General features: G+C 36.3%; 2 protein-coding genes across 2 annotated transcripts; one reads left to right on the forward strand and one right to left on the reverse strand.

The window, feature by feature from the left end:
* Window positions 1-4,590: 4,590 nt before the first annotated feature.
* LOC116208515 (heat shock 70 kDa protein 8) lies at window positions 4,591-8,087 on the forward strand. The gene is made up of 2 exons (XM_031542003.1): window positions 4,591-4,882; window positions 6,160-8,087. The coding sequence occupies exon 2, from the start codon at window positions 6,162-6,164 to the stop codon at window positions 7,890-7,892; it is 1,731 nt and encodes a 576-aa protein (XP_031397863.1). The 5' UTR covers window positions 4,591-4,882; window positions 6,160-6,161; the 3' UTR covers window positions 7,893-8,087.
* A 4,551-nt stretch (window positions 8,088-12,638) lies between these two features.
* LOC116206945 lies at window positions 12,639-16,899 on the reverse strand. Its single transcript, XM_031539783.1, has 7 exons — window positions 16,569-16,899; window positions 16,339-16,456; window positions 15,668-15,756; window positions 15,502-15,548; window positions 15,293-15,381; window positions 14,240-14,373; window positions 12,639-13,596 (listed from the first exon to the last, which is right to left on the reverse strand). The coding sequence occupies exons 1-7, from the start codon at window positions 16,671-16,673 to the stop codon at window positions 12,904-12,906; spliced, it is 1,275 nt and encodes a 424-aa protein (XP_031395643.1). The 5' UTR covers window positions 16,674-16,899; the 3' UTR covers window positions 12,639-12,903.
* Between the last annotated feature and the right edge of the window lie 9,637 nt (window positions 16,900-26,536).

A 26,536-nucleotide genomic window follows, 5' to 3' on the forward strand; every position in this document is an offset into this window, starting at 1 on the left:
ACTTTAGAAATAAAAATTTGTTGGGCTGGGAGAGATTGGGCCTGGATGACCTGACAAAAATCCGACCTCCTTACCCGATCTGACCCTGTTCACTGTTCAGTAATCACTGCCTAAGACGAGCCAAGGGCAAAAAATGCATGCACCATGTTGGAAATTCACAAAGATAATTTTGGCCCAAAAATTTAACCATAATGACTTGTTTATTTAATTTTTTTTCTTTTTATTTTTACAAGTGAAAATGCACATTTGTTGCACATGATGTCAATTAAGAATGTACCTAAATTAATCGTACATTTTTTTAACTATTTTGTCTTTAAATTTCTCTTAAGTAATTAAATTTTGAATTTTTCTGATATTTTTAATAATTATTTTGAATTTCTTTTACGTTAAATTTTATTTTAAAATTTCCTTTGCTCTTTAAAAATGATTCATAATTATTCTAATTATTTTAATTAATTTTTAATTACTTATATTTTATTTTGTTTTTCTATATTTTATTTTTTTTTCTGAATTTTATGAATTTTTTAGTATTTTATGGAATTTATTTTACTTTTAATATTTTTCTGGTGCCATATCACCAACCGATTGCCATATCATGTGAAAATCGACGAACAAAAGATTTGAGACTCAAATGATTGTTAGTATATTTCTAAAAAAAGAAAGCTCATACTAGATTTGAAAGACTAAGCAAAGTTCATGATTATTGATGTCCTTAACTTCAATAAGAATACGAAAAAATTCCAAGTTTTTTACTTAAATGAGATGAAACGCATTATAAGAAAGAATTATATCATATCGAGAATATTAGATTAGATGAAGTGAAGAGGCGTGTCTTTATATATGAAATTACGATCCTTTGGTAATTCTAGTATATGCATATGCATAAATGAAGTGATGGGACACGTCTGAATGCATGAAAGAGCACATTAAGTCACTTTAAATAAAGTGAAGAAGCATGATTTTATGTGCCTAGACTTGAATACAAGATGAATTAAATTTTAATTAAATACATTGAATGTGTAAAAGTGGTTAAATTTATGGAATGAGTAGAGTATAAAATTGAAATATGTTTAGATTCATTAAAAATTAAAATTAAAATTAAGAAAAATCGAGAAATAATATTTCGCTTCCGTACTTTTATAATAGTGATGGATTTTCATTTTTTTGCTTGGAAGATAATTCAAGTTTGCTTATATAACTGTCATCTTAATTCGTGGTAGATTTTACAATAGAACCCCAACTTGTATTTCATGATGGAACATTAATTTCAACCATTAGATTGGCTTTTAATCTCATCCGTCCATTATTTACATATTTTGCTCCTAACATTTCTAGTCCTTCATATTTTCATTTCACAATTTTCACCTACAACACTATACCACTGTTATCGAATCTTCCCGCTATATGTACCAATCACATTTCGTCGCATCACCTATTATCGCCACGTCACCAAACCGGATTACAAAATCGGTTTTTAAAGATAATCAGTCTAATATGAGTCAGCCACATCAGCGACACATCATCAACATATAAGTTGGTTTTAATTTATGGATACTTCAACTACACCATTGACATGTAAGCGACACTCCAATTTTATTATACTTTATAAGTGGCCCGATAAATTTGTGACTTCATTGAAAGATATATGGGCGAAAATATTGTCTGTAATATTAGATGGACTAGAAAAAACAAACGTTCTACTATGAACATAATTTCGCTCCATTATAGAATTTGTCTTAATTCAACAAGCCGAAAATCATCAGGTTTTTCATGTTAGTCCAATAGCAAATACGGGGTCCTTGAACTTTGGAAATTTTTAGTTTAAGTCCCTTTACTTTAGTAATCAAACTCCTTAACTTCAAAAATACATGCACCTATATATTCTCCATAAACTATCAGTCACTAAAACTAATGGAGAAAGCCAGCCACCAATGTGATCAGAATCCATATCATCAGCTCCTAATCATGGCTAGAGGAATCTCAGCGAAATTCCATGGACGATCCTTTGGCATCGACTCGGAGCATACCCCTTAATTTTATTCTGACTGGCATAGTCAAACTTCACGGAGGATGAAACTGCCTCTTATAAGAAACTTCAAGATATAAAAAAAGAAACCTCAAGATATTATAGTATAGTAGAAAAATAAAAACAGGTCCATACGAAGGATAGGGGAGTATAGGGGGTTTTTCCACTCACATCCTATCCTTTCTTCTTTTTTTTCCCAAAAAAATTAATTTTAATTTTTTTATTAAATTTAAGTGTAATAATTTCTCGGTGTGTAACATCTACCATTCAAAAGTCCAACATATCAGATTAATCTAAATCCGGTGGATATCGGTCTTCAATCGTGGATTTTCTCCCATCATAAGACTCGCATCTAAAATATTATTTAAAGGGAAGAACCATTGAATCACTTGGAAAATAGCATACTCCATAATGAAGGGTGGCAAGTAGGGTGGATTTCCCACTCTCATTCCATCCTTCTTTTATTTTATTAATTTCAATTTTTTTTATTTAATTTAAGTGTATTATTTTTGTTGGTGTGTGCCACCTGCCATCCTAAAGTCGAACAATTAATCTAAATTCGAACAATATCGGCCTACAATCATGGATTTTTTTCGATCACAAGTCTTGCACTTGGCATTGGTTAAAGGGGGAAAAACATTGAATCGTTAAAAAACTAACTCATGTTGTAAAAAGCTTATTTCAATTAATTTATGACAAATTTAGTCACTTTTATTCGTGGTGTCACAAACGTCATTTATGTTTTATAAAAAAATTATTTTAAATTATTTTATTCAATTTCAGTGGACTATTTTTTCCAGGTTGCACCACCTACCATCTGAAAGTCGGATGGGTCTGATTAATCTAAATGCAAGCGATATCGGCCTACAATTGTGACTTTTCTCTATTAGAAGACATATCCCAAGACATTATTTAAGGGAAACAAGTATCAAATCACTTAAAAACTAACCCACATTCTAAAAAGTCTATTTCAATTAATTTATCATCATTTTAAGTGTTTTTTTATTCGTAGCGTCACAAACATTTTTATCTTTTTAGCGAAACACAAGGTTACGTCAACCTTCTAACCGAAACTAATTTTCACTTACGCATGGACTTGATTGTGACCATAAGATGCTTTTAATAAATTTCGAATCCCAACAGTAAGTAAAATTCATTCATTTAAAATTAGTGGGCAACTTCAAATTTATATATGATATTGTAATCATGATTATCTAATTAGATACTTTGAAAATCTATATCATTTATTATTAGTAGAGAATTCTTGATTTTTACACATAGTTTTAGTTCTATCATTAGATTCAGTTATATTCTATATTAATTGGTTATTAGTAAATTATTATGACAAATCAAAAAATTGATGAAAAATATTTTCACTCACGGCATCGTGCGAGTGGGTTGTACCCTAGTAAAAAATGAAACCTCAAGATATAAAAAATAAATCCGACATATTTTAAAAGCCTAAATATGAGGATGAAAGTTTAGAAAAAGAATTGGATGAAAATAGAAGAGTAGAGAAAGATTGAGGAACAATAGAGTGTCTTCCTCAATCTATACATCTATATTAAAATAAAGTATTAGTTGAATTCTCACCCGCTATATCATCAAAAATAAAAAACAGAGCTCTTGCGCCTTATCACTTCATCACTAATATATCGAGGAAATTTTTTTTTATCAATGTCATACATAATTATGTAAACATTATACTTTCCTTTATACAATGGAATATATAATATAATTTTATAAGGACAATTGACAACTATTCATAAGTGGTCGGAAAATACATATATCCGACTGCTCATATGTGGCAGGTAAATTATAAAAAAAAACAATGGAAGTGCTTTATAAAAGTAACACACAATCTTGCATTATAGAAAATACATATATGGTATGATTCGATGAAATATGTGTGTAATTTTTATATTGACAGCTCTATATATCTGTAGCCGTTTACATTATATGAACATATTGAATATATATGTAGGCTGCTTACATACAAGTTTACACTATATATTGGCAACTATATATATTTACATTGAAACAGAAACCATTGTATTTCCATTTGTAAAGACGTGTGGGTGTCTTTGCGAACTTATATATATTGTATAATGTATTGCATGCTCGTCTTGTATCAACACCGATCTTACATTGGTCATTTTAGAACGACTTCATCATGTTCTGAGTTTATTATTTTTATTCGATTGATATATTTGACTCACATATTTTAATTCAATTTCTTCTTCTTCTTTCTTTTTTTTACATATTTGCATGAAACTTTATCTTTACATTTTTTTGGTTTATCTATAGCATAACATATTTTAAGGTGTTATAATGATCTTTATTTGTTAAAAGAATTAGGATCTAGAAAAGATACATCATACATGTATAGATTATTTTATTTATTTAACTATCTTCTCTTATAATTTCTTACATCTCAATTTTTTCTAATAAATTATTTATTCGTATATATATTTATAACATACTTTTAACTAGAGTAATTAAAAATTTTACTTGTACAGCTAGTTTGCATAAAGCAAACACAAACAGAAAAATGGAGAACTGGTAAAGAGGAGAGAACATTCAGAAAGGGACTGGGATTCTCTCTGGCTCTCTGGGGGGCTCTAGAACCTGTCTGTCTGTCAATTGTCAAAGACACCCCGACAAGCCAAGCCACCACCTTTGCCATTGCTTCTTCCTCCCCTGACTGCAAAGTCCCAACCTTTCCTTAGAAAATCCGAGCGTCTGTCTGTCGGTCTTTCACTCTCTCTAGCAGCTTCTCCCCATACTTCATTCCACAGCTCTCTCTCTCTCGCTTGCTATCTGTGCTAACGTCTCCTTCTTCACTGGGTCTCGCAAGTAAGTCTCCATTTCTCTTCCGCATTCCTTTTCCTATTTTCCCATTTCCCTCCAGTTTATTACGGCTTCCTCATGTCCTGATGCTGAGTAATTCTTGAGCTTTTACCTTACTTATCCGTTGCCACTCTGCTTTAGTTCCATTCTGGTTGCTTATTAGAAAAGCTTCATTCTATTGGGTATCTCGCTTTCATCTTGAATTTTGAATCGGGTTTCGTCTTGTAACATGTCCTGCAGTTGTTTGTTATTAGTCTTGAGTGAAGTTCGTTTATCATTGCATGGCCTGCTTTTGAAAGTCTGCAATCTGTTGTATCCTGTGTGCCTGTAGTTTGGTCCTATTCTGGGTAAACTTTATCAGTGTTTGTGCGTTTCTGGGATTCATACCGTGTTCAGTGACTGATCTTAATTGGGGGATTTTGTGTTGGCCTCTCGACCCCTTGGTTTAATTTCAGTTGAGAGACTGTTATGATCTTGGCCGGAGTGCGTAGGAGCCGTATCCCATATGTTTATTGATATGAGAAAGTTTGCTATGTTGGTAAAATTCGACTTTTGGCTATGTTAAGATCTTTATGAGGGGTTTAGGGGATCCGTCGGCACAAAAAACAACAGACAAGATGAAAGAACTGGTGTTTATCTATTGAAATTACTGAGCAACAGAAAATTACTCTGCCCAAAGATATTACCACTAAAAAGAGTTCTGTCGTTCTTGAAGTGGCCTGTCAGCTGGGGCAAACTGCATTTAACTTTTAGAATTTTTCATTTTGTGAAACGGTCTGTTTTTACCTAGCTCGTACTCACAGTTCTCTTGATGTCAAGGGCATCATTGGCATATGTCTGCATTTGGTTCCATGCACTGCAAACGGTGCGCAGTTACAGATCAAGTGTTGGAAATAGATTTTTCCATAGAGTAATTATTGAAGCATTCAATGTTATGAGATAAGTTTCACTAAGTGTTTTCAGGTCATAATTCATAAGATGCAGGGCATACCGGCTGCTCTTAGTTGAGTTATTATTAGCATAGAAATAGATTCATTCAAGTTGGGTCTTCCTTGGCATTTAATATTTATTTTTCTCTCGGGATTTACATTTTTATACCACTTTTTTTGTCATTTCTTGTGTAAACTCTCTCTCTACTGATATATCCATAATAATCATTTTGGGACCAATGCAGCTCAGGCTAAGGCAATTTGGACTCTTTTTTTTTTAAATTGTTTATTACAACCTTTACATCTTGCAATGCCCTGTGTGTGTGATTTCTTCTTTCCACTTTGTGTGTGCAGGAATGGCTACTCCCGCATACACTGTGGCATCAGACAGCGAAACCACTGGAGAGGAAAAGACTTCATCGCCCTTCCCTGAGCTTGCGATTGGAATTGACATAGGAACCTCCCAATGCAGTGTTGCCTTCTGGAACGGTTCCCAAGTCGAGCTCCTCAGGAACACCAGGAACCAAAAGCTCATGCGGTCCTATGTCACTTTCAAAGACGAACGCCCTGCGGGTGGGGTCAGCAACCAACTGTCTCATGAACACGAGATGCTATCAGGAGCGGCAATTTTCAACATGAAGCGTCTGATTGGGAGAGTCGACACTGACCCAATTGTCCATGCGAGCAAGAACCTGCCATTTCTTGTGCAAACGCTAGACATCGGAGTTCGTCCTTTTATTGCCGCTCTTGTGAACAACGTGTGGAGGTCCACTACTCCCGAGGAAGTCCTCGCAATATTCATGGTTGAGTTAAGGGCGATGGCTGAAATTCAGCTAAAGCGGCCGATAAGGAATGTTGTTCTGACTGTTCCAGTGTCGTTCAGTCGGTTCCAGCTGACTCGCATTGAGCGTGTCTGCGCAATGGCAGGCCTCCATGTCCTCAGACTGATGCCTGAGCCAACTGCTGTCGCCTTGCTATATGCTCAGCAGCAGCAGCAACAGAGTGCTAATGATACCATGGGAAGTGGGAGCGAGAAGATTGCCCTGATCTTCAACACGGGGGCAGGGTATTCGGATGTGGCAGTGACGGCCACTGCTGGTGGCGTCTCACAGATAAAGGCCTTAGCAGGGACTACTCTGGGTGGGGAAGACTTACTTCGTAATACAATGCATCATCTCTTGCCTGAGTCTGAGAATCTCTTTAGTAAGGGTCGTGGGATTGACGAGATATGCTCGATGGGAATACTCCGAGTAGCCACCCAGGACGCCATTCATACACTCTCCTCCCAGACGAGCGTTCAAGTCGATGTTGATTTAGGAAATGGGGTGAAGGTATGCAAGATCTTAGACCGGCAGGAATTCGAGGAGGTGAACCGTGCAGTGTTTGAAAAGTGCGAGAACCTTGTGAGGCAATGCCTGTACGATGCAAGGGTGGTTGTTCAAGATGTGAGTGATGTCATACTTGTTGGTGGGTGCTCGCACATTCCAAGAATAAGAAATATCGTGACAAGTATTTGTGAGAGAGAGGAGATTTATTCAGGGATAAACCCCTTGGAGGCGGCTGTCTGTGGGGCGGCTCTAGAAGGGGCTGTTGCTTCAGGGATAAGTGACCCATTTGGAAGTTTGGATCTTCTCACCATTCAAGCGACACCACTTGGTATCGGGATTCGAGCAGAAGGGGACAACTTCGTCCCTATCATCCCTCAGAACACGACGATGCCCGCTCGGAGGGAGCTGACCTTCACAACTGTCCACGACAATCAGACCGAAGCGCTGATCGTGGTTTATGAAGGTGAAGGAGAGAGAGTTGGAGAGAACCACCTGCTGGGCTATTTCAAGATGGTTGGGATTCCCTCAGCACCGAAAGGAGTTCCAGAGATCAATATATGTATGGACATCGATGCTTCAAACAGTCTGAGGGTCCTGGCAGGGGTGGTGGTGCCTGGGGCCAATCAGCCTGTAGGTCCTGTAATGGAGGTGAGGATGCCCATGGTTGATGATGGGCACGGGTGGTGTGCTGAAGCTCTGAACAGGACTTATGGGTCAAGTCTAGACCTGGTCACCCTGCAGAAGAAGACCCGCAAGTGAGCATCTACGTATATCAGCACATATCTTATATTGTGTGTCTCAAATACTTTTTCCAATCAATACATGTTTCTGCATAACAATGTGATACCTGATATAGAGTCCGTGAGGCCAGAATGCTTGAGGGTTGGATGTAATTAAATAAGTGAACGGCAAAAATCTATAAGAATTTGTTGCGTCTTGCATTTCTCAGTTTGAGTGGTGAAACGTTTTCTTTCGCCGTGATGTTGAAATTGTGGCGTTCGCATTTCATTGCTGTTTCTTTGGCCAAGCTACTTGATGTCGATTGTCGATTGCTGCCCAGATGCATGCTGACTTCCTGGGCTTCCGAGTCTGGTTCTGATTTTGCCATGCAACTCTCCTGCACAAGATCATTGTGGTTTTGCAGATCCTTGGCGGTACTGTTCGTGCACTATCAAGCCCCTTGGATGTCTACATTCTCCGAATACATGCAGTCCAGTCAGCTAAATGTTATATATATCCTCCTGCACCTTCTTGACCCATATCTGATCGGGCTTCGGCCCGACAAACCCATGCAGAGATTCGACGAAAGAGCTTTCAGGAGAAATGTCGAATGTCTGAATGTGGCAAGCATGGTTGTGATCGACCCCCTTAGCTTCAATAAAGCATGCAATCTATATCTATGTACTGGACTCGAAGAGAGGAGGAATTGCAAAACCAATTTCCTTGAATCTCGTTGCGCCGCCAATTTCCTTCAAAGCCCAAAAAAAAAAAAACTCATTGTACGGCCCACTCATCTGAATGTTTGCCTAATGAGGTCCAAATCTTATTGCCCATCGGGCGTCGGCTCGACAACGATCAACAAAAGACCTAACAGGATAGAATGTCTCTATGGGGTATGAGTGTTATTATTCATTTCCTGAATTTCATTAGGGCATGCATTGCGAAGTGTTCTCAGTCTATTTATAAAGAGGACATTTTGTCCAGACTCCTTCAGACGTACTAATGAATGCTTTTAGTTGATTTCAAATTTCTAAATTCCATTGTACGTTATAATCTACATTCGAGTAAGCAGAGAGAAGAACTTGCAAATTATGGTTAATTTTACTTCAGATATAGTTTATAAGGTCCTCCATCACCTTAACAACTAATCCATATCAAGGGTGGAGATGGATCCAACCTCATCGAAAAAACTCCTCTAGGCCCTTCTTGGCTACATGTGAAGCTACAATATAGACAGGAAAAGGCAATTAATTTATTTACAGTAGCGCTGTCATTTTATCTGAAATAACAAGATTTTGCGTTTAATCTTCACCAATAAAATTTTCCATGTTCATGTATTTTTTTACTATTCCTCTTCTATTAGGCCTGTTGACCTTCCTTACAATCCAAAGAAGAATTATAGTTTGCCCGCATCGGAATTATCTTATGCTTGTACCCTTCTTTCACCCGTCTTCTTAGGATCTAACTGACATAACAACCCATTACACCTTGTCACGTACAAAGGTGTCCTCATCGCAGCAGAGCATCTGGTTGTTTCGAGGGTAGCCAATCCTCTGGGCAGGCCAAGGCGGATTGTGATCACATAACTAACAAACCGATCTAGAACAAAGTGAAGATGGATAAAACGGATTTCCATTACCCCCGCTTCGAGGATAGGTGGGATCGATCTAGAGATATATTTGCTCGGAGAATATGCTCTTCTTTCCCATAATAATCATGCATGACTCATGTAGAAAAATTGGCTTAGAAAAGGCCACGCTCAAGGACGGTCGCTAAATTTAGATATGAACGGATGATATATAAATTTTCTAAAAATATCGAAACTTTAGGAGGGTCGACTGTTTCCTCAGCTCCTCAATCCAAACATAGCCGCACTCAATCTCAGGTTGACTGAAGCAAAATCTCAAAAGTGACTGACTAATGAGGAGCACCTAAGCTGAGAGAGATGTCAAATCAGCCCCAATGTCCTTTGGACGCCACGGTACAAACGAAAGGGACACGTTTGATCTCGGATGGAACCAAAAGCTAAGCTCCAAGTCAGTGGCAGACTGAAGTACAGACAGTTTCACTCTTGTCGACATCGAAACTCCATTGGAGCAAAGCTCCAAATTAGCTCTGAGGTCGTAATTGAATGGAAGCTGTGATCGAGAGACTAATAAGCTAATTGACGTGGTTAAAAGGAAAGAGAGAGAACATCCAAGAAGAACATCCCCATGCATAAAAACAATTCAATTAACCTCGAGGAGGCCAACAGAACACCGTCATCCCTGGATGCCTCCACGACAATTGTTACCCGACAAAAATCACCCTCTAATCCGTGCGTGGAATGTATGAGATTTCGCATGTAAGACTCCCTCATATTACTCTGTTTCCAATGCAATACTCCTCTCCATGTATGAGATTGTGCAAAGATTCATGAAGAGATGGATCAAGGGCAACTGAAGGGACGCAATCGGTCTCCCTTAAAATTTTCCCATTCAATGAAAATTTATATATATATATATATATATATATATATATATATATTCTTTTGGATAACCAGGACATTCACGATTAATTTCACGGTCCACGGGAACACTCTGCAAATACACGAGATAGTTCAGTTCGGTTAGAGGTCGTGCAGGTGGCTCAATAGAGAGTATTTTCTTACATAGTTTTTAGAGCGACTTGAATTTGAAATTTATTCAAAAAAAGTCATGCACTTCAAGCACAAGACCAACCCTATTGGATCAATTTACGTATTGTTTTTTTATTCTTGATTTAAATTACATATATTTGTTCTCATAACTCGGAAAAGCGTCTGTCCCTGGATTCATGAGATTAGACATAGGAAATCGTCAACTGAGTCCGTGTAAAAAACATATTTAGGTACACCAGTCAGTTCGAATATTAATTGTGGCAATTATTGGCTAGCCTCAGGGCTGATCATCAACTGAAGCGCTTCAGGGATTCGGCACCATATCAAAATTATAGGGCTGATCTAGACCTGCATAGGCTGACAACGTCATTGTTATAAAACCATTGAACCATATATGTATAGCAATCCATATTGATGAAAGGCTTCTTGATGATGAATAGAGGACATCCATTGTCAGATACGTATAACATGACGGGACCTGAATGTAATATAGAGAACATATCAGTTGTGCCAATTAGTGGGTCGACATATGTATATGCTGTTATCCCAGTCCACGTACATATTAAGTTGTCAACTTAAGTTGACCCACGCGAACATCATATGAACAGAAAAAGGTTATTAACTAATGTGGGTGTTGATCTCGAGTTTATAACTTCAAACTGACGACCCGTTATTGATTCATGTGAAACCCCGCGAAAGAGAGGCTCTATTTTGACTTCGACAAATTATGATTTTCCCACTTAAACTGATCTACCCAGCGTTGAAACCAAACATCATTATAAAATTGACCCAAACCCACCTAATCCAGGCACAACATTCCAACAAGAACAATTTCAAACTTAGGTCAGCCCGTCAGCCTTTTTCACCGCAAAAATTGTAAACAACAAAATAACAACAAATGAGTTCAACCAAATTGAGTAAACAAAGTCCAAGATTCCATTCACCCCTCAAAACATATCCCACATGTCAACCCCAAACGCGAAAACAAATGTCATATCTTTAATAATTTTGAAAATTGTAATAAAAAGAATGATCAGCGTATCCCACCCCCATTTTTATCACAATAGGCGTTCGCGTCTTTGTGCAAATTTAAGAGTTTTTATTTTAAAAGTTATCTCTAACCCTTTAAGAATTTGCTGATTTTTATAAATAGATTGTGAATGAGGTAATAGAGGAGATTTTTAAGGTAATAGAGTACTATGTGTTTAGTTTTTAATATTTTTCTTAAATATAGGAATGATATTGGTAGTTTATATATATATAAAGTTTAACTTCTGAAAAAATGTTAATAGTTATAAAATGAAACTTTCACTTGAATAATAATATAAGATGAGATATAACATTTAGAAATAGAAAAGGAAAAAGAAGGGCGTGACTTTTCTTGGTGAAAATCAAAGTTAGAATCACCCATAAATAAAAGAGGGTATTACGCATTGACATACTCTTTCTTCTGATAATTAAGATGTTGTAAGTTTGATATTTCTTGTAGGAGTATCGACGCCCCTGTATTGATTCATATTTTATTGTGCTAAATTCAGAACCTTCCTTATAATCGGAAAAAGAAAAAGGTTAGAAGCACACTCTAAAATCATGCAGAAAAATACTTTCCATTAATAGCCAATCTTATATATTTCTTGGACTTGTAGAGTATTTAACCGGGTATCATTTATTACTTGAGTGTACTAGGCTTGCTATCCAAAAAGAGAAAGAAAAGAAAAGGAAAAAGAAATTCAGTTTGACTTTAAACATAGAATTTATTTTCATATGCATTGGTTGTTTTTTTTTCCCGATTACAAAAAAAGATACAAAGTCTAATACAATAAAATATAAATTATAAATAATTAATAAAGGGTACGGATAGCTTCATTTGTGACTTTTAGATTAAACGATGACATGCGCTACTGCGTTACACCATCTTTTTTAACACATTGGTTGTCTTGACACAAGCATAATTGGTGGTTTGATTGATTGATTTCCCACACCCTAATGATTTCCAATGCAGTGTTCTCCGTTTCGACCACGCCACTCTCCTTCCCATGCAACGTCGCTCATATTTATTCTTCGACCTTCGAAAAGAAGGCCGACCAAATAAATTCTAATTAGACCTTAATATATGCGTATATATATTATATATTCCTTGCACACAATTTCACATCCCACTTTGCACGTCGTCTCCTTCAAATTTCTTGAACTTTGATAAGTCAATGCACGAACAAACTCGAACATTGAGCAAAATTAATACTAACAATAATAACAATAATAATCAATCAAATTATTACACAAGAGAAACAGCAATATTCATGTCATGAAATTAATTTATAGACTGATTGGATTTTGTCAATCGGGTCCATCATCAATATGTACTCTCTGGTCGGTCTGTTCTTCATCTTTGGCCTCGGGTTGCTTGCTGCATCAGAACCGCTGTGATACGGACATGTGGCGGCGCTTGAGGTGTGGGGAGACGATCGAGATCAGGCCGCCCAGCGGGGGCTTCATCTTGGACCGGTAGATCATCTCGTCGTACGGTCTCTGATAGAACTTCACGAACGGGACGAACGACTCCCTGGACCGCTCCGCCTTGCTGACGTGGCTCTCCGGCTTGCGCAGGAAGAACGTGGCCGGCGACTGGAGGAACGAGGGCCGTGGGGTCCGCGCCGCGGGCTTGCCGACCCCCGGATCGAGCCCGCCGGTCCGCTGGGGAAGCGGGGTCGAGGGGAACAGCGACTTCTTGTTGTAGCTGTATCCGCCCATGCCACGTGGCGTCCTGGCGCCCGGTGATGCAAAGGAGAGGGACCGCGCGTTGAGTGGCGAGATCAGAGCGGGCCCCAGTGGGTACGAGCCGGTGGGCCCCACCTTGGATGACGAGGAGTCGGTCAATGTGAGGTACCAGGGCTTGAGGGAATCCAAGTGGTGGGAAACGGTGAAGGAGAACCGTGAGGAGGCGCAGGAGCCGATCTTGGCTGTCGACTTGACGGAGTCAGTCTCGAACCGGAGGGACGTGGCTCGCGGGTACGACGCAAAGTCGTTGAACTCTAGCGACTCCTCGAAGTCAAGGGAGGAGACAACATTGGTCTGCGCTGATAGCTCCACAAAAGGCCGTACTCCCTGCAATATAAACATTCCGTAAGTTCGGAGTCGTGACAGTTCAATCTTGTCATTGGCGATGTACTTATTATGGAGAATCTCGCATAAACATATCAAATAAATGAACATCATTGTGCAAAACAAATTGAGGTTAACATCGGTCGACAAGACCAATTAGGGGACACACTTTTCATATGAATGGCCGGCAATTATAATTAGTGCACGCATTAGTTTTTCACCATGCAAGTAGTTTTGAAATTAACCCTCTTAAGTATTCATCAAAAAGAAATTAACCCCCGAAATTCAAAGTGAGGAACAGGGGATTATTTTGATTGATTTGATTAAACGTCCATGCCCCACCTACGACAGAAGAGTCCAAAAATAATTTCGAGAAAAAAAAAAGTAGAAACCTAATAAGATAAAAAGTGGGCAATTGGTCAAACAGTATCAGAAAACACTGCCAAAGTCCAGCAGAGCTCAACGGTTTTAGACTTTTTTTTTTTTTAACATGCAAGAGACAGCAGATGTTTGGTACGAATAGTTGGAAACTACCCAAAAGTGATAATTGGGCAAAAAAAAAAATTTAATGTATTATCTGAATTTTTTTATTTTTTATAAAAAAAGTCCATAAAATTAAGTATAAGAATTCTTTTTTTTTATTTACCTTCCAGAGATAAGAGAAGAGGGAGGGCGGGTCGATGACAAAAGCCTTGTAGAGCCTGCCGGGGTAGTAATCAGCCACTATTTTCAGGGATGTCATCAGTAAGTTCATAAAAGCCGATGCCGATCTGAAAAAGCCTGCAATTTCCCCCACAGAATTAACCAAACTATTGACCATACAGAATCACCAAAAATCAAATCATGAAGTCGGGTCGAACCGCCCCCGAGCCCAATATTATTCTCCGTTTCATGCCCATACCTCATAAGCAGGGACACTTGATACAGGGAATACGTACTTATTTAAAATGGGGAGATCCGATATAAAATTCGGGATAGGATTAAGATGGCAGAGCATGTTGGAGAATCTGCCAACTGATGCTGTGCTGACTAAACTAAACTAAATTAAATTCAAATCTAGATTAAATCTTGTGATTGTTGTTATTATATATGTAATATGTCATATAATATGTAATATATTATATAAAAATGGTATGATTAGCATAATAAATGCCCAATAACAGTCTGAGCATATCAGAGACGTTGGCAAAAGCAGCAGAAGACAGAGTACTTCCATATATGAATTTTAATTTTAAGGAAGAGTCCCAGTCACACTATCGATAATATACTGAACCCATTCTGGGACTGTACTGTATGTATATGTCGCAGGGGAAGGAGGGAGTGCAATTCCCAATATACCCCTGTAATCCCCGACCAAGTTCGTGGCCGGTAAAGCGATGTCTCAGGGCTTTTCGAGGACAAAATAAAATTCCTGACGGGAAAATTCCTTCGTCATCGATCCGTCGCCATTATTGCGGGATGAATTATTTCCGGCCGGCGTGGGTTTTGATTTCTTGCTTTTAGGACATGCGCAGCAAAAAGGGTGTTTTTGGCTCGTAAATTAATTTATTTGGGTTTTGATTTTTTTCAGATTTCCGAGGGCACTTCGAGGGGGGAGGATTTATTGATCTTGGCGGCTGATTTTTATTTTCGAGAAATTAATTAAGAAAAACATGTTGTGGAAATTCAAAAAAAAAAAGAAATAAAATTAGACACTCACTTGCGTCGAAGAGGAGGACGAACTGCTCGGTGTTCTTCGGCATGGTCCCGATGGCTACTTCCAGTGTAAAAACCAGCAGTCGAGTGAACCTGTCGGGCGAACGAAGGCAGGTTAGTTTAATAACATTTCTATGAGTTATTACAACATTAAATTTAAATTATTGTGATCTTAAAAGTCAGAAAATGTTTGGTTTCGATACGGGGTCTTACAGCTTCTGTGAATGGAACTTCTGGTAGTCCTGCTTAATCCGAAAAATCTGCGAGAAAGAAGAGGATGGGATCCTTAAGCCAATGTATTTTGTTGTTCAAATTGCCGATCTTGCTAAGCGATCTAATAATGGATTAGATAAGATTGGTCATGCTGTCCCGTGCATACCATTACGGGCCGGGATTCCTCGTCCTGGCCAGCAACGTAGGCGAAGCCTTCAGCAAGTTCAGCTGAGAACTCGTCCGCTATCAAATGATCTGTGCAATCGAACAAAAAGAACACAAATTAAAAATAAAATGAAAAAGAGATCGGTACGATATGACACAGTCCAAAGAAAATAAAAACTAGGAAAAAGAAAATTAAGATTCTTTTTTTTTTTTGGGGATTTTGAAGGAGTTGCTTTAATCATGACTGGCTTGTTCACTTTAACGCTTAATTCAAAGTAGGAGAACAAGAAAAGCAACAAAGATTCCTGTGCCTCAACAGATTATTCTAGAAAATCTACAAAACGATAATATAAAAGAAAAAAACAAAAAAAAAGTACAAAAATTCACCTCCACATGACAGCATTGTAATTGCTTTTCCAGAAAATCACTTGCACTTCTTAACACAATAGTGAGTCGAGTCGAGTCGAGTCGAGACGATCATATTTTCCAAACTAACAAGTCGAACAGGCCGGGTAATATTATACGGTCAAACTCAAAGCTCGACGAATCTTTAACAAACGCGAGTACTAGAAGATGCAAGAAATGAGACCCTTTCCACTATTTGTTGTTTCCATCCTCCAATTCGATTTTCCGGAAACTATGGTCTATACATTTTTATAGGAGATAACATACCAATGCCGATCGCGTCACGCCACGAGAGGCAGGCTCTCAAGTGCTTGGCGGCCTTCTTCACGCTATCGCCTTTCGCCTTCAGAAACCGCTCCACGCAGGCATAGCTGCAGAACTTCTCCTGCCATGCGGAAGAAAAACACACGACTCTCATTAGCTCGAGAAGAAGTTAAGGGAACAGCGGTACGTACGTACCCTTCCTTCGTGAAACGAACAAGTAATCGATGCCGGACCTGTTTGACGGAGAGGGGGGCCTGCTTGCGGAGGAGGTCGAGGACGGCTGCGACCTTCGCGGCGTCTTTCTTCTTCTGCTGCTCCGATGATGATTTCTTTCCCATCTCGAGACGGACACAAACACACAGACACACGAAGCACGCAAGATACTCGCAACGGAGTTTGGTCTGTGTTTTTTTTGCTCTCTGTCGTCTCAAAGCCTTCTGCTTCACGCAACCATTTGAACAACTACTCGTGCAGTGTAAGAGAGAGAGTGAGAGAGAGTGAGAGAGAGCGATGTTGAAAGTTGAAATGCAGCGTTGAATATAAGGAGTCAGGGGAGAGCAGAGGTAGAGAGAGAGAGAAAAGGGGGTTGGGGGTGGAATATTCGTAGGAAACGACGGGGCGTGACGCCGTTTCTGCAGCAGACAACGGCATTTAAAGCCATCTCCCTCAATTGAAACACAATAAACAGTGCCCGGAGTCAAAGGTTATTATATTATCTATCTTTTTCTTCTGAATAATTATATTTCTATGTACATATATTTATTTACCAGTCCACCCAATAATTATGGGAATTTTTTTACCGAGAATGATTATGGCCTATGGCCTAGATTGAATGGACGATTGAGCGAAAATTACTCTTCTGTTAATACGCTCAAAATATCTCATGATCTTATTCAAGAGTTTGGGATCACTTCAATGAGGGAACCGGCATCGGTTGATGTTAGCATATGATGTTAATATGATAATTCCTGCATGGGAGATAACTAATTGAGAATTAATGCAGTAACCTTTTCTATATATAGGCAAAGAGAAAGTTATCAATCCGTCCAACAATTGAACTGCGGCCGCTCGGCACATGGATCAGCTACACTTGGCCTTGGCTCAGTGCTCGACTCGATTTACTCTCTCTCTTTCGTTTTACCCTTCTCTGGCAAGATTTAGTGCCTAGCTAAGGCACCGAAGGGTCGTATTGACCCCAAACTTCTGCGTCAACTTCTTTATATGGTTTCTGGCCCCAGTAAATATCTTATCCCTAAGAAAAGGGCCGATTTAACGAGGGAAGTCAGGTAAGGGATAGTGGAGAAGTATAGAAAATCCTTTAGGTAGGCATTCAGGATAGAACCTTATAAAGATAAAATTAAAGGCTGAACAGGGAATATTTGTAAAATATGCTTAGCATTTGCCCCCACGGATTAGTTGCTAGAAAGAAAGAGGGTTGCATCGAGTGCATTGGCATGATTCTAGTACGACTCTCAAGAAATGCTATGGATATACTATATATGAAATTGTTGATTAGGTACAAACGTGGATTAGTTTAGGTGATTTGGCACTTTTTTCTTTAGGTAAGGTTTCGGATTTAAGTTTTGTAAATAGAGAAAATCGAAAAGAATTTTACCTTTAATAGACCAATCTAATTGGAACTTGAATTAGTCAATACACAATGGACTTTTAGACATGAGATGACGTGAAATTACAAAAAAAAAAAATGTTGGTCAGCTACATATATTCTATAGTCCATCTCTTAATTTCTTGACATGAAGAATACTCGAGGAAAAGACAAATTTACTGTATAATAAAACTTTTTTTGTAATAAAAGTTATCATTATTCTAATAAAATATCTATATATTTGGATAATAAATTTTTAAACTAAATAGATGCGATAAATATGCATAAACAATTAGCTTTAGTATATGACGCATGTTAACAAAGACGATTGTTTGCAAATTATTATTGAACAATTTAACTTACTCTAATTTTTTAACAAAATTTTATTGAAGGTTAATATTTCAAAATTGAAATTAAACATTAATAAATATTATTATTTTTCAATGAGAAATTGTTGTTTTAAAAAGAGTAATTACAATAACAAATAATACAGAGATATGTGCACATGAAAATTGTGCAATACCCAGAGCAGAAGTCTAGTTTTATATATGTTATAATACTCTCTTGTATATAGCACTGGTGGATCAACAATTAAATGGGCAATTCTACAATTTTACATGGGATGAGTGTGCTTTGACAATTGCACTTCTTTGTCCTTTTTAGTTGAATAAAGGAAAAGATGATGTATTTCAAAGCCAGAAAAATACCTCGTATCGACTCAACCCAATGCATGCGAGTCAATGTAAACATTAATCACGGGGGGTGGAGTTGCTTTCTTACAATTATCATTGCTCCTTTGCTCTCACTTTCCCTACCCATAACATCATTCTCGACAGCATCCATTCCCTTTTTGAATACCAATATGAGCATTTACAGACCTTTCTCTAGTGAGGGGGGTAAGAAGTAATAATTAGCCTTTGAGGTACGGATTTGGGAAGTTGACTGAAGGGAGTCAGTACCACAAAATTGCTGGCTAGGGCTACAAACAGTAGGAGCATGGTGATGGTGAGAGGGAGCAGTAGCAGTCAGTACATATCAAAGACGTAGTCACCAATCCTCCCCTGCACTGATTTTGGAGCCAATTTCGTGCCTTTAGGTTAAATGATCTTTAGTTAGGTTTTTATCGGTTTATTATCATTCTTCCTATGGCTATCTTTACTAACCTTAGTTCTCTTTGTTCATGGATTCCGAGCTTCGATTTAGTTGTTTTCGCGATTAGCGCGAGTGACATAAAACGGGATGGTATATGGTGCACAATATGCTTAAAAATTAAAATGACTGTAGCATATACGTAAACTAATTTTAGTCTTGTAGACAAGTATCTCAATATCAAATAAATTACGCCAGATATGAAAAAATTACACATACTTTAAGTAAATAACTTGGAGTAAATCAAATAGAGTAATCAAGTAAATTAAAATAAAAATAAAGCAAATAAGTGAGTATTGAAATATAGTAGTAACCCGAGTAAACTACTTTATTAAAGCAAATGAATTATTTTATTTGTAAATTACTGGAGTATTTATTAAATTTTACTTACTAAAATTTTGTAAATTAAATAAAGTAATGAAGTAATTTACTAAAATTTTGTGAATAACTAAGTAATCAATCATCAATACAATGAACTACAGAACTCTAGAAAGTTTTGCTTAAATTTTTAAAGTACTTTTCTTTCGATTATAAAGAATACCTGCAAAACTAGTAAAAGGAAAGAGATACTAAATAAAGTAACGCTAGAAATTCTACTTGTAAGAATCGGACGCGAAACCTCTAAATTTCTAAAGATAAAAATAAGTAATACTGCACCATACTCTCTTTCTTGGGTAAATTAGTTAATCGTACCATTCCATCACCGTTATTCATTGTTCCTAAGAATTTTTCATTCTATACGTGTCCAGAATCTTGAATTTCTTCCAATATTAAAGTTTGAATGAGTTTTTCAATTTAATTTTCTTATACTACATACTAATACTATTATTATTTCTCTCTTCTTAAACTATCATCATGTTAATAATGTTTCTTGCTCAGCTATATCTCGTATTGGATCTATATGCACAAGGACTCCATCATCGGACTAAAGAAAAAGCCAACAATGATTATATACATGAGAAACGTTTATGATGATTTGAGGGATCAGTAACATGTGAAGATTTCTGCCAAAATATGGTCGTGTTTCATTCAATTCAATGCCCCCACTTTGCCTCCTCATAGCGGTTTAGCCGTGCCGACTAGCATAGTGAGCACAGCTTTTTGGCTAAACGGGGAGTAGTGTTATGATTGTAGATCTTGACCCATTGATGTGGATAGTTGTAATGATGAACATTACAGACATTTTGGGTCCCCAAGGATTATTTCGGACCCCGTGAGCGGATATTTCGGAATAACAATCCAAAACATGTTCAATGTCCTCTGCAAATTTCTGCAAATTTCAGTTTCTAAATGGAACTAAACTTGAATATGCCTCGTAAAAGACATATATATTTAAGATTATTTCATTTGTTTTTTTTTATATATACTACATGATATCTGAAAGTTCAATAGGTTCCGAGCCTCCGACTAATTAATGTACAAGTCAAGTCAGTCCACTAAAAGGTAAAATTCTCTCAATCATTAAGGCTTTGTTGGGCAAATGAAATTTTTGTTAACTCTATTTCACTCCACTTCATTCCAATTATAAATAATTATATTTATTTGGAGTTATAATGACCGTGTTGTTGAATTATAGGAAAAGTGAAAAAAAAAAGAGTAATGAATAGTTAATAGAAAGTAATGATTGTGTTGTTGAATTGTGAAAAAAATAATGAATTGTTGAGAGAATTTAATATTAAAAATTGAATTGAATGGTAAAGATAAAAAAATAAAAAAATAATAATTGTATTATTTAATTAAAAGATAAGTGGAGTTAAAGTGAAATAGAGTTTAAAAAAATTTTATTTGTCAAATAAGGCGTAATTTTCTCCACTTGGACAAGAATATCCGAATCCAAGACCTTATTTAAGCAGAATAGATGTCAAACCACTTGAACCGACTTACACATTAGTTGTGCTTATAGTTTTGGTTCATACTGTTTATCATCTCTACGTACGGTCTTTTTTACGAGATTTTCTAGTCTATCAATTGAGAGTAAGTTGTACTCGGACGTCAAATTAATCAGGATAATGGGGTGTCCGAGTTTCGAACCCCTGCATAATTGTAAATAAAATCTGCTTGCATGAGTGCAGTTCACTGATTACACCGATATTCACCAATCATCTACTGTTCTATATCTGCCCTCTTTAGTGGGTAAAAGCACAGTCAATTTTTTGTGGTTTATTTTCTCCTTCAAACTATTCACCCATTTCTAATGAGACAGCCGCAAGCTACAAAGACATTGTCCCACATTGATCCGTCATGGCACATCCTTAAGAAAAAGAGGTTGTTCATGTCCAGGAGGGAGTATTGTATAATAGTAGCTAGCTATTCTGTGAAAATAAATTGCAGCCATACAGTGTATAATATAACTGGAGCATCAGTTTAACTTTTAAGCACTACTTCGATTTCAAAGCATATATATACCCGTTTTTGATCGAACTAGGCCCCTGGAACAGCTTTCACTGCAAGTTTAATAGTGAATCATGTCAGCTTTTGTCATGTGATATGATGTGCACAATTTCATCTTATCTATAGGCGTCCCTTTCTAAGCAATTATTGACTTATGCGAGCTCGGATAGATGTCTTTCTTTTATTAAAAAAAAATTCCCTGATGAGATTACAAATATCCCTAATCTATTAACTAACACAAGCTAATGAGGCTCAAGTATTGATTTGACTCTATCAGCAAAATGCTTCCAATGAATAGAGAGATCAGAACTGTCTTTAATTATATAGAGATGTTATTGTTGAAGGTTCTTTCCGAAAATAAAGGTGTATAGTTTATCTTGATCACTTGGAATTCTCTTTCTCCCGATTAACTAAAGCTTTTATTTTCACCGACAGCAGAATAATGAATTTCTCCTTGCTTTTTTTTTTCTTTGGCTAATCTAATTAAGACTTATTGTGTCAAGGTCATGAATTTCTTTAATCTTTACGATATAACCAACTAATTGTGGGCAAAATACATCTCAATCACCTACAGGGTTGGCTCAAATGCTTGTTCTTCTAAAGTTAGATTTCAAGGTTAAGACTTGTAAATGTAAAAAATTCATATTGAAAAAGATTTATCACTTACCGAATCGACTTAGTTCGAATTAAATTAGTTGAAAGTCTTTAAACATCTAGATATCATGGTGCCCACTAAAAAAATCTTAACCCACCATACATATATATATATATATGCGCACAAAAGAGACAAGACAGCTACATATACATATATATATATATATATAGATTTAAATTTTCAAGCCCTAACAGCAATTGGCAAGTCCCACTCGTCTACATTACTTTGTTATAGTTGAAAAATGAAATTTAATGCAATGGCAGTGTATTTGTCCTAGATTCAAATTTTGACTTTGATTCGTATCAATCAAGACTCATATATGAAAAGACATGAACTTTTGATCTATACGTCATTGGCGGAGCTATGATAACCATTGGACCAGAAGAGGAGGAAGGAAAAAACCTAATAATTGTTCTCTTGTTTCGTAGAAAGTAGAAACCAGGAAAAGTATATATATATATATATATAGTAATGTAAAACCAAGGGGGACTCCGGTGTCTTTACGGCGGTAACTAATTTCCATATTTTTTATTTATCGTACTCGGTCATCATGGCCAACAAAGTCATGGACATTCTCCACGTGTCAATCCTTTTTTTGGGTAATTGTCAGTCCATTTTTTTTAACAGAACAGCCCTTCTAATTCTCAAATTTATATTATTTCTCTCACAAATATTTCTAGTCTTAATTAAGAAATATCATATTTTATTTATTTATTTATTTATTTGCTTTTTTTATTAATTCTCTAGAACGTAGAGAAGAGCTTCAGCCTCGAAGTAATTAGCCGCTAAACCAATTTCGAAAAGCCGAAGTCAAATTAAGCCTCTTCACCTGTCACACCGTGCACCGCCCCAAGCTAATTGGGCACGGTGCACACTTCTAGAACTTTTTACTAATTACTGCAATTGATAGTGAGTTTAGCTCGGATGGTAATGGAATATCCATTGAGATTTTCAAACAGAATTATGGCGAGGTCATGGGAAGTAATTCCCATGAATGCATTAAGTTCTTGCATAGTTACAGCCTCTCGAGTAAGTTATAAGAGGTATTAGGCTATACTCGTAAAGGGAAACGTCTTATAGAAATTTTTAATGTCTGTAATGTCCATGTCATCATCTATTAGTATTCAGTAACGGTTTGAACCGAAAGAGTACTAGATGTTTTAATATTGACTTAGCCAAGCTCAAACTTGTAGAACTCCAGTGATAATTTGGGTCAAACTTATAAGATGACTATGGTCATTCTACCTGAAGATTTATAAGGCAACTCCTTAAAAAGACGCACATTTTGTATTAGCGAGAATATTGCCATTTTTGTAACCGAAAAGAAAAATATTGACTCTTTTATTTGTCCATTGCAAAAATAATTTTACGATATTGACATTGATTCAGCCAAAATCACAAGAAAAATAAAATTAGATTCTATAAAGATATCTCAGCTGGTCGAGAATTTGAACTTCAAATTTTCCGGTTCATGAGATGCGTGCTTACGATAACTACAATCACTAGAAGGGAGTGGGAACTATAGCTAGCCGAAACCTTAATGCCCTGTTTAGATTCCCAAACACCTCATTTTAACTTTAACTTTAACTATAACTCAACACACTACACAACAAAAACACACATTTCCCAAGTCAAAAATTTTAACTTTAACTTTAACTCAACACACTACACAACAAAAACACGCGTTTCCCAAGTCAAATTTATACTCACATCTCATTTGTCCTTTTCCACAATCAAAATCAAAATCAAAATCAAAGTTACTTTGCTGAATCCAAACGCACCATAATTATATGGACCAACAAGCGAGGCCTTGCCGCTTAACTCGACAAATTAATACAGCTATATGATATGCCTAGGTAATATGGAGAATTCTCATATAACATCTGCTACATCGGTTTAAGTACGAGAAATTTAGATAAACTAGTCGAATTGGTCCGCGCATGCACGGGTTAGAATTGTTCGATAATTTACAAAATTACTATTATAAGTTCTTTCATTAGAACCTCTATAAAAATTAGTTTTATTTATTCTTATTCAGTATTTTATACATGCAATTTGTTATCTTGATACGTTGCACGATCTAACTACTTAACTCACTATTAAAATGGAAAAAATACATTTTTGGTTCGATAAGTTTAGCCTTCAGTCAATTTTGATTATCTAAGTTTTAAAAATGCTGAATTAGTCCTATACGTTTGCTCCGTAAGGCAATATCAGTCAATTTCGTGATTTATAGAACCAAAAATGTCTTTCTTTTTCAAAACTTATAGGATCACATTTTAATTTAAAGACAATTTATATAACCAAAAACCTCTTTTTCAAAACTTATAGGACAAAAATTGTCTTAAGGAGCAAATGTAAATGACTGATTCGGTAATTTTAAATATTATAAAATCAAAATTGACTGAATGACAAACTTATAAGATCAAAAATATCTTTTTTTCCTATTAAAATATATCATTCTCTCTTCAAAAATCTCTCAATGAATACATTTTAGTTTATTCACGCAACCAAATTGTAACAATGAATAATATAGGGTTAATAATAATAAAAAAACATAAATTTTTCACATTTTAACAATTCTAGTACGAACTTTTTTCTTAACTTAAAAATGCACAAAATTTCGATTTGATAACAATTCTAGCACGACGTCAAATTTTCAATTAATTTGAATGGAGTAGAGACCATAGAGGGCTTTGACAATCTCTACCGGGAGAGGGCATTGGCGACCTCAATCGGGGGGTGGTGGTCGAAATAGAGGCCACCACCCCTTGGAATCGGGAGAACCCTTAAATTGGGGATTCTCCCAATTCTGACGGGTGGAGTCACGGCCCCAGCCATTAGTCCCCCCTTCCCCCAACTGGATTAGGGTTGTCGGTGCCCTATGTGGTCTCGATTCCTTCTAATACGAAAAATTTGACGTCATGCTGCAAATCGAAAGTTTGTGCATTTTTAAGTTAAGAAAAAAAATTGTGCTAGAATCGTTAAAATGGGAAAAATTTGTGCTTTTTTTGTTATTAACCCAATAATATACCAAATTTCGTATACTACCGCATGACTCTATATTACCTAAATAATAAAATTCAATATATTATAAATGTAATTATAAATATAATATTTACAACTTTTTTTTTTGCTTAATAAGACTTTTCATGAGCTCAAGTCTTTTTTACTTATAGCATCGAGGTGGTAATATAATATCTCAACAAGTGTCACATCTATATTGGTGGTTATTCAAAAAGTCCTGCAATCAAAGGCATACTTCATCTTACATGACATATTTCGATACATCACTTCGACTTTTATTATTTATATAGATACATTGATAGATACTTAGATATATAATAATCTCTTCACGTGAATCGGAAAATATGTAATTACTAATTTTTTGGGTGAACATATTCAATTAATAATTTAAATTCAGTTTAATTGTTAGCTGAGAGATTTTGTTTGGGCTTTCCGAAGAAGTTGAGAGGGTGTAAGCTTTATCGTGATAATTAAAATATTTAACACGAAGTCGGTATTTAGTGTAAGAGTTCTTTCTATTTGTCCCCATTCCACTGACTCTCAGATTCTTTAAGCTCCCTTTCCCACTATTTCTTTTCAGCAATTGTCAACCTTTTTTATTATTTTTCCTTTTCTTTTTTGTTTTTGGTATTTCCCAGATGTAATTTATTAATTGTAAAATTGGAATATCAGGATCAATCTGACCGTAATTCTTGCCTATTTTCAATTTCAAGATATGCCGATGAATCTAATATAACAAAATTAAAAAAAAAATAATGAAGGAATATGTTGTTCGAGATGGACTAAATGAGATATATGTACATGATATTAAACTAGGCACTTTTTTTTTTCGGTTACAAAACTAAGCACATTTTAACATCGTGTTAATAAAATAGTAAGGATAAACCATCAAAAGAAAAATAAAAGAAAAAGAAAATAGAAAGGATACATCCATGTTGATTGAAAACTGCTGCGGCATTTTTTTCGTTTAGGATATCTGCCTAGTCTGTTAAATTTTGTATACCTAACACATGATTATCAATCAATCGAATCCTCATAGATGATTTGAAGGAGGTCTTCTGCAGGTAAATTAGGGGTTACAACATATTCTGTATCTAAGAATATTATTTGGCAATTGATGGATTAAATATTTGGTTGGGCATATGGGGTGGACATAAGTTATCATATGACTTTTTAAGGAACATGTAATGCTGTTTCCTTTGAAATCAAACTCATATGGCCCAAAGTGTCCCTGAAAGTAATATATTCATCCTCAATTCCCCTCACCTACCCTTATAATCAGTGGCCAGATTTCAAATTTTGAAACAAAACCCTCCCTCTCATATATATCCCCACACCCCACAAAAACTCTCCTCATAATTACCATATATAGA

Source organism: Punica granatum, chromosome 5, assembly GCF_007655135.1.
Source record: "Punica granatum isolate Tunisia-2019 chromosome 5, ASM765513v2, whole genome shotgun sequence".
Classification (NCBI taxonomy): domain Eukaryota; kingdom Viridiplantae; phylum Streptophyta; class Magnoliopsida; order Myrtales; family Lythraceae; genus Punica; species Punica granatum.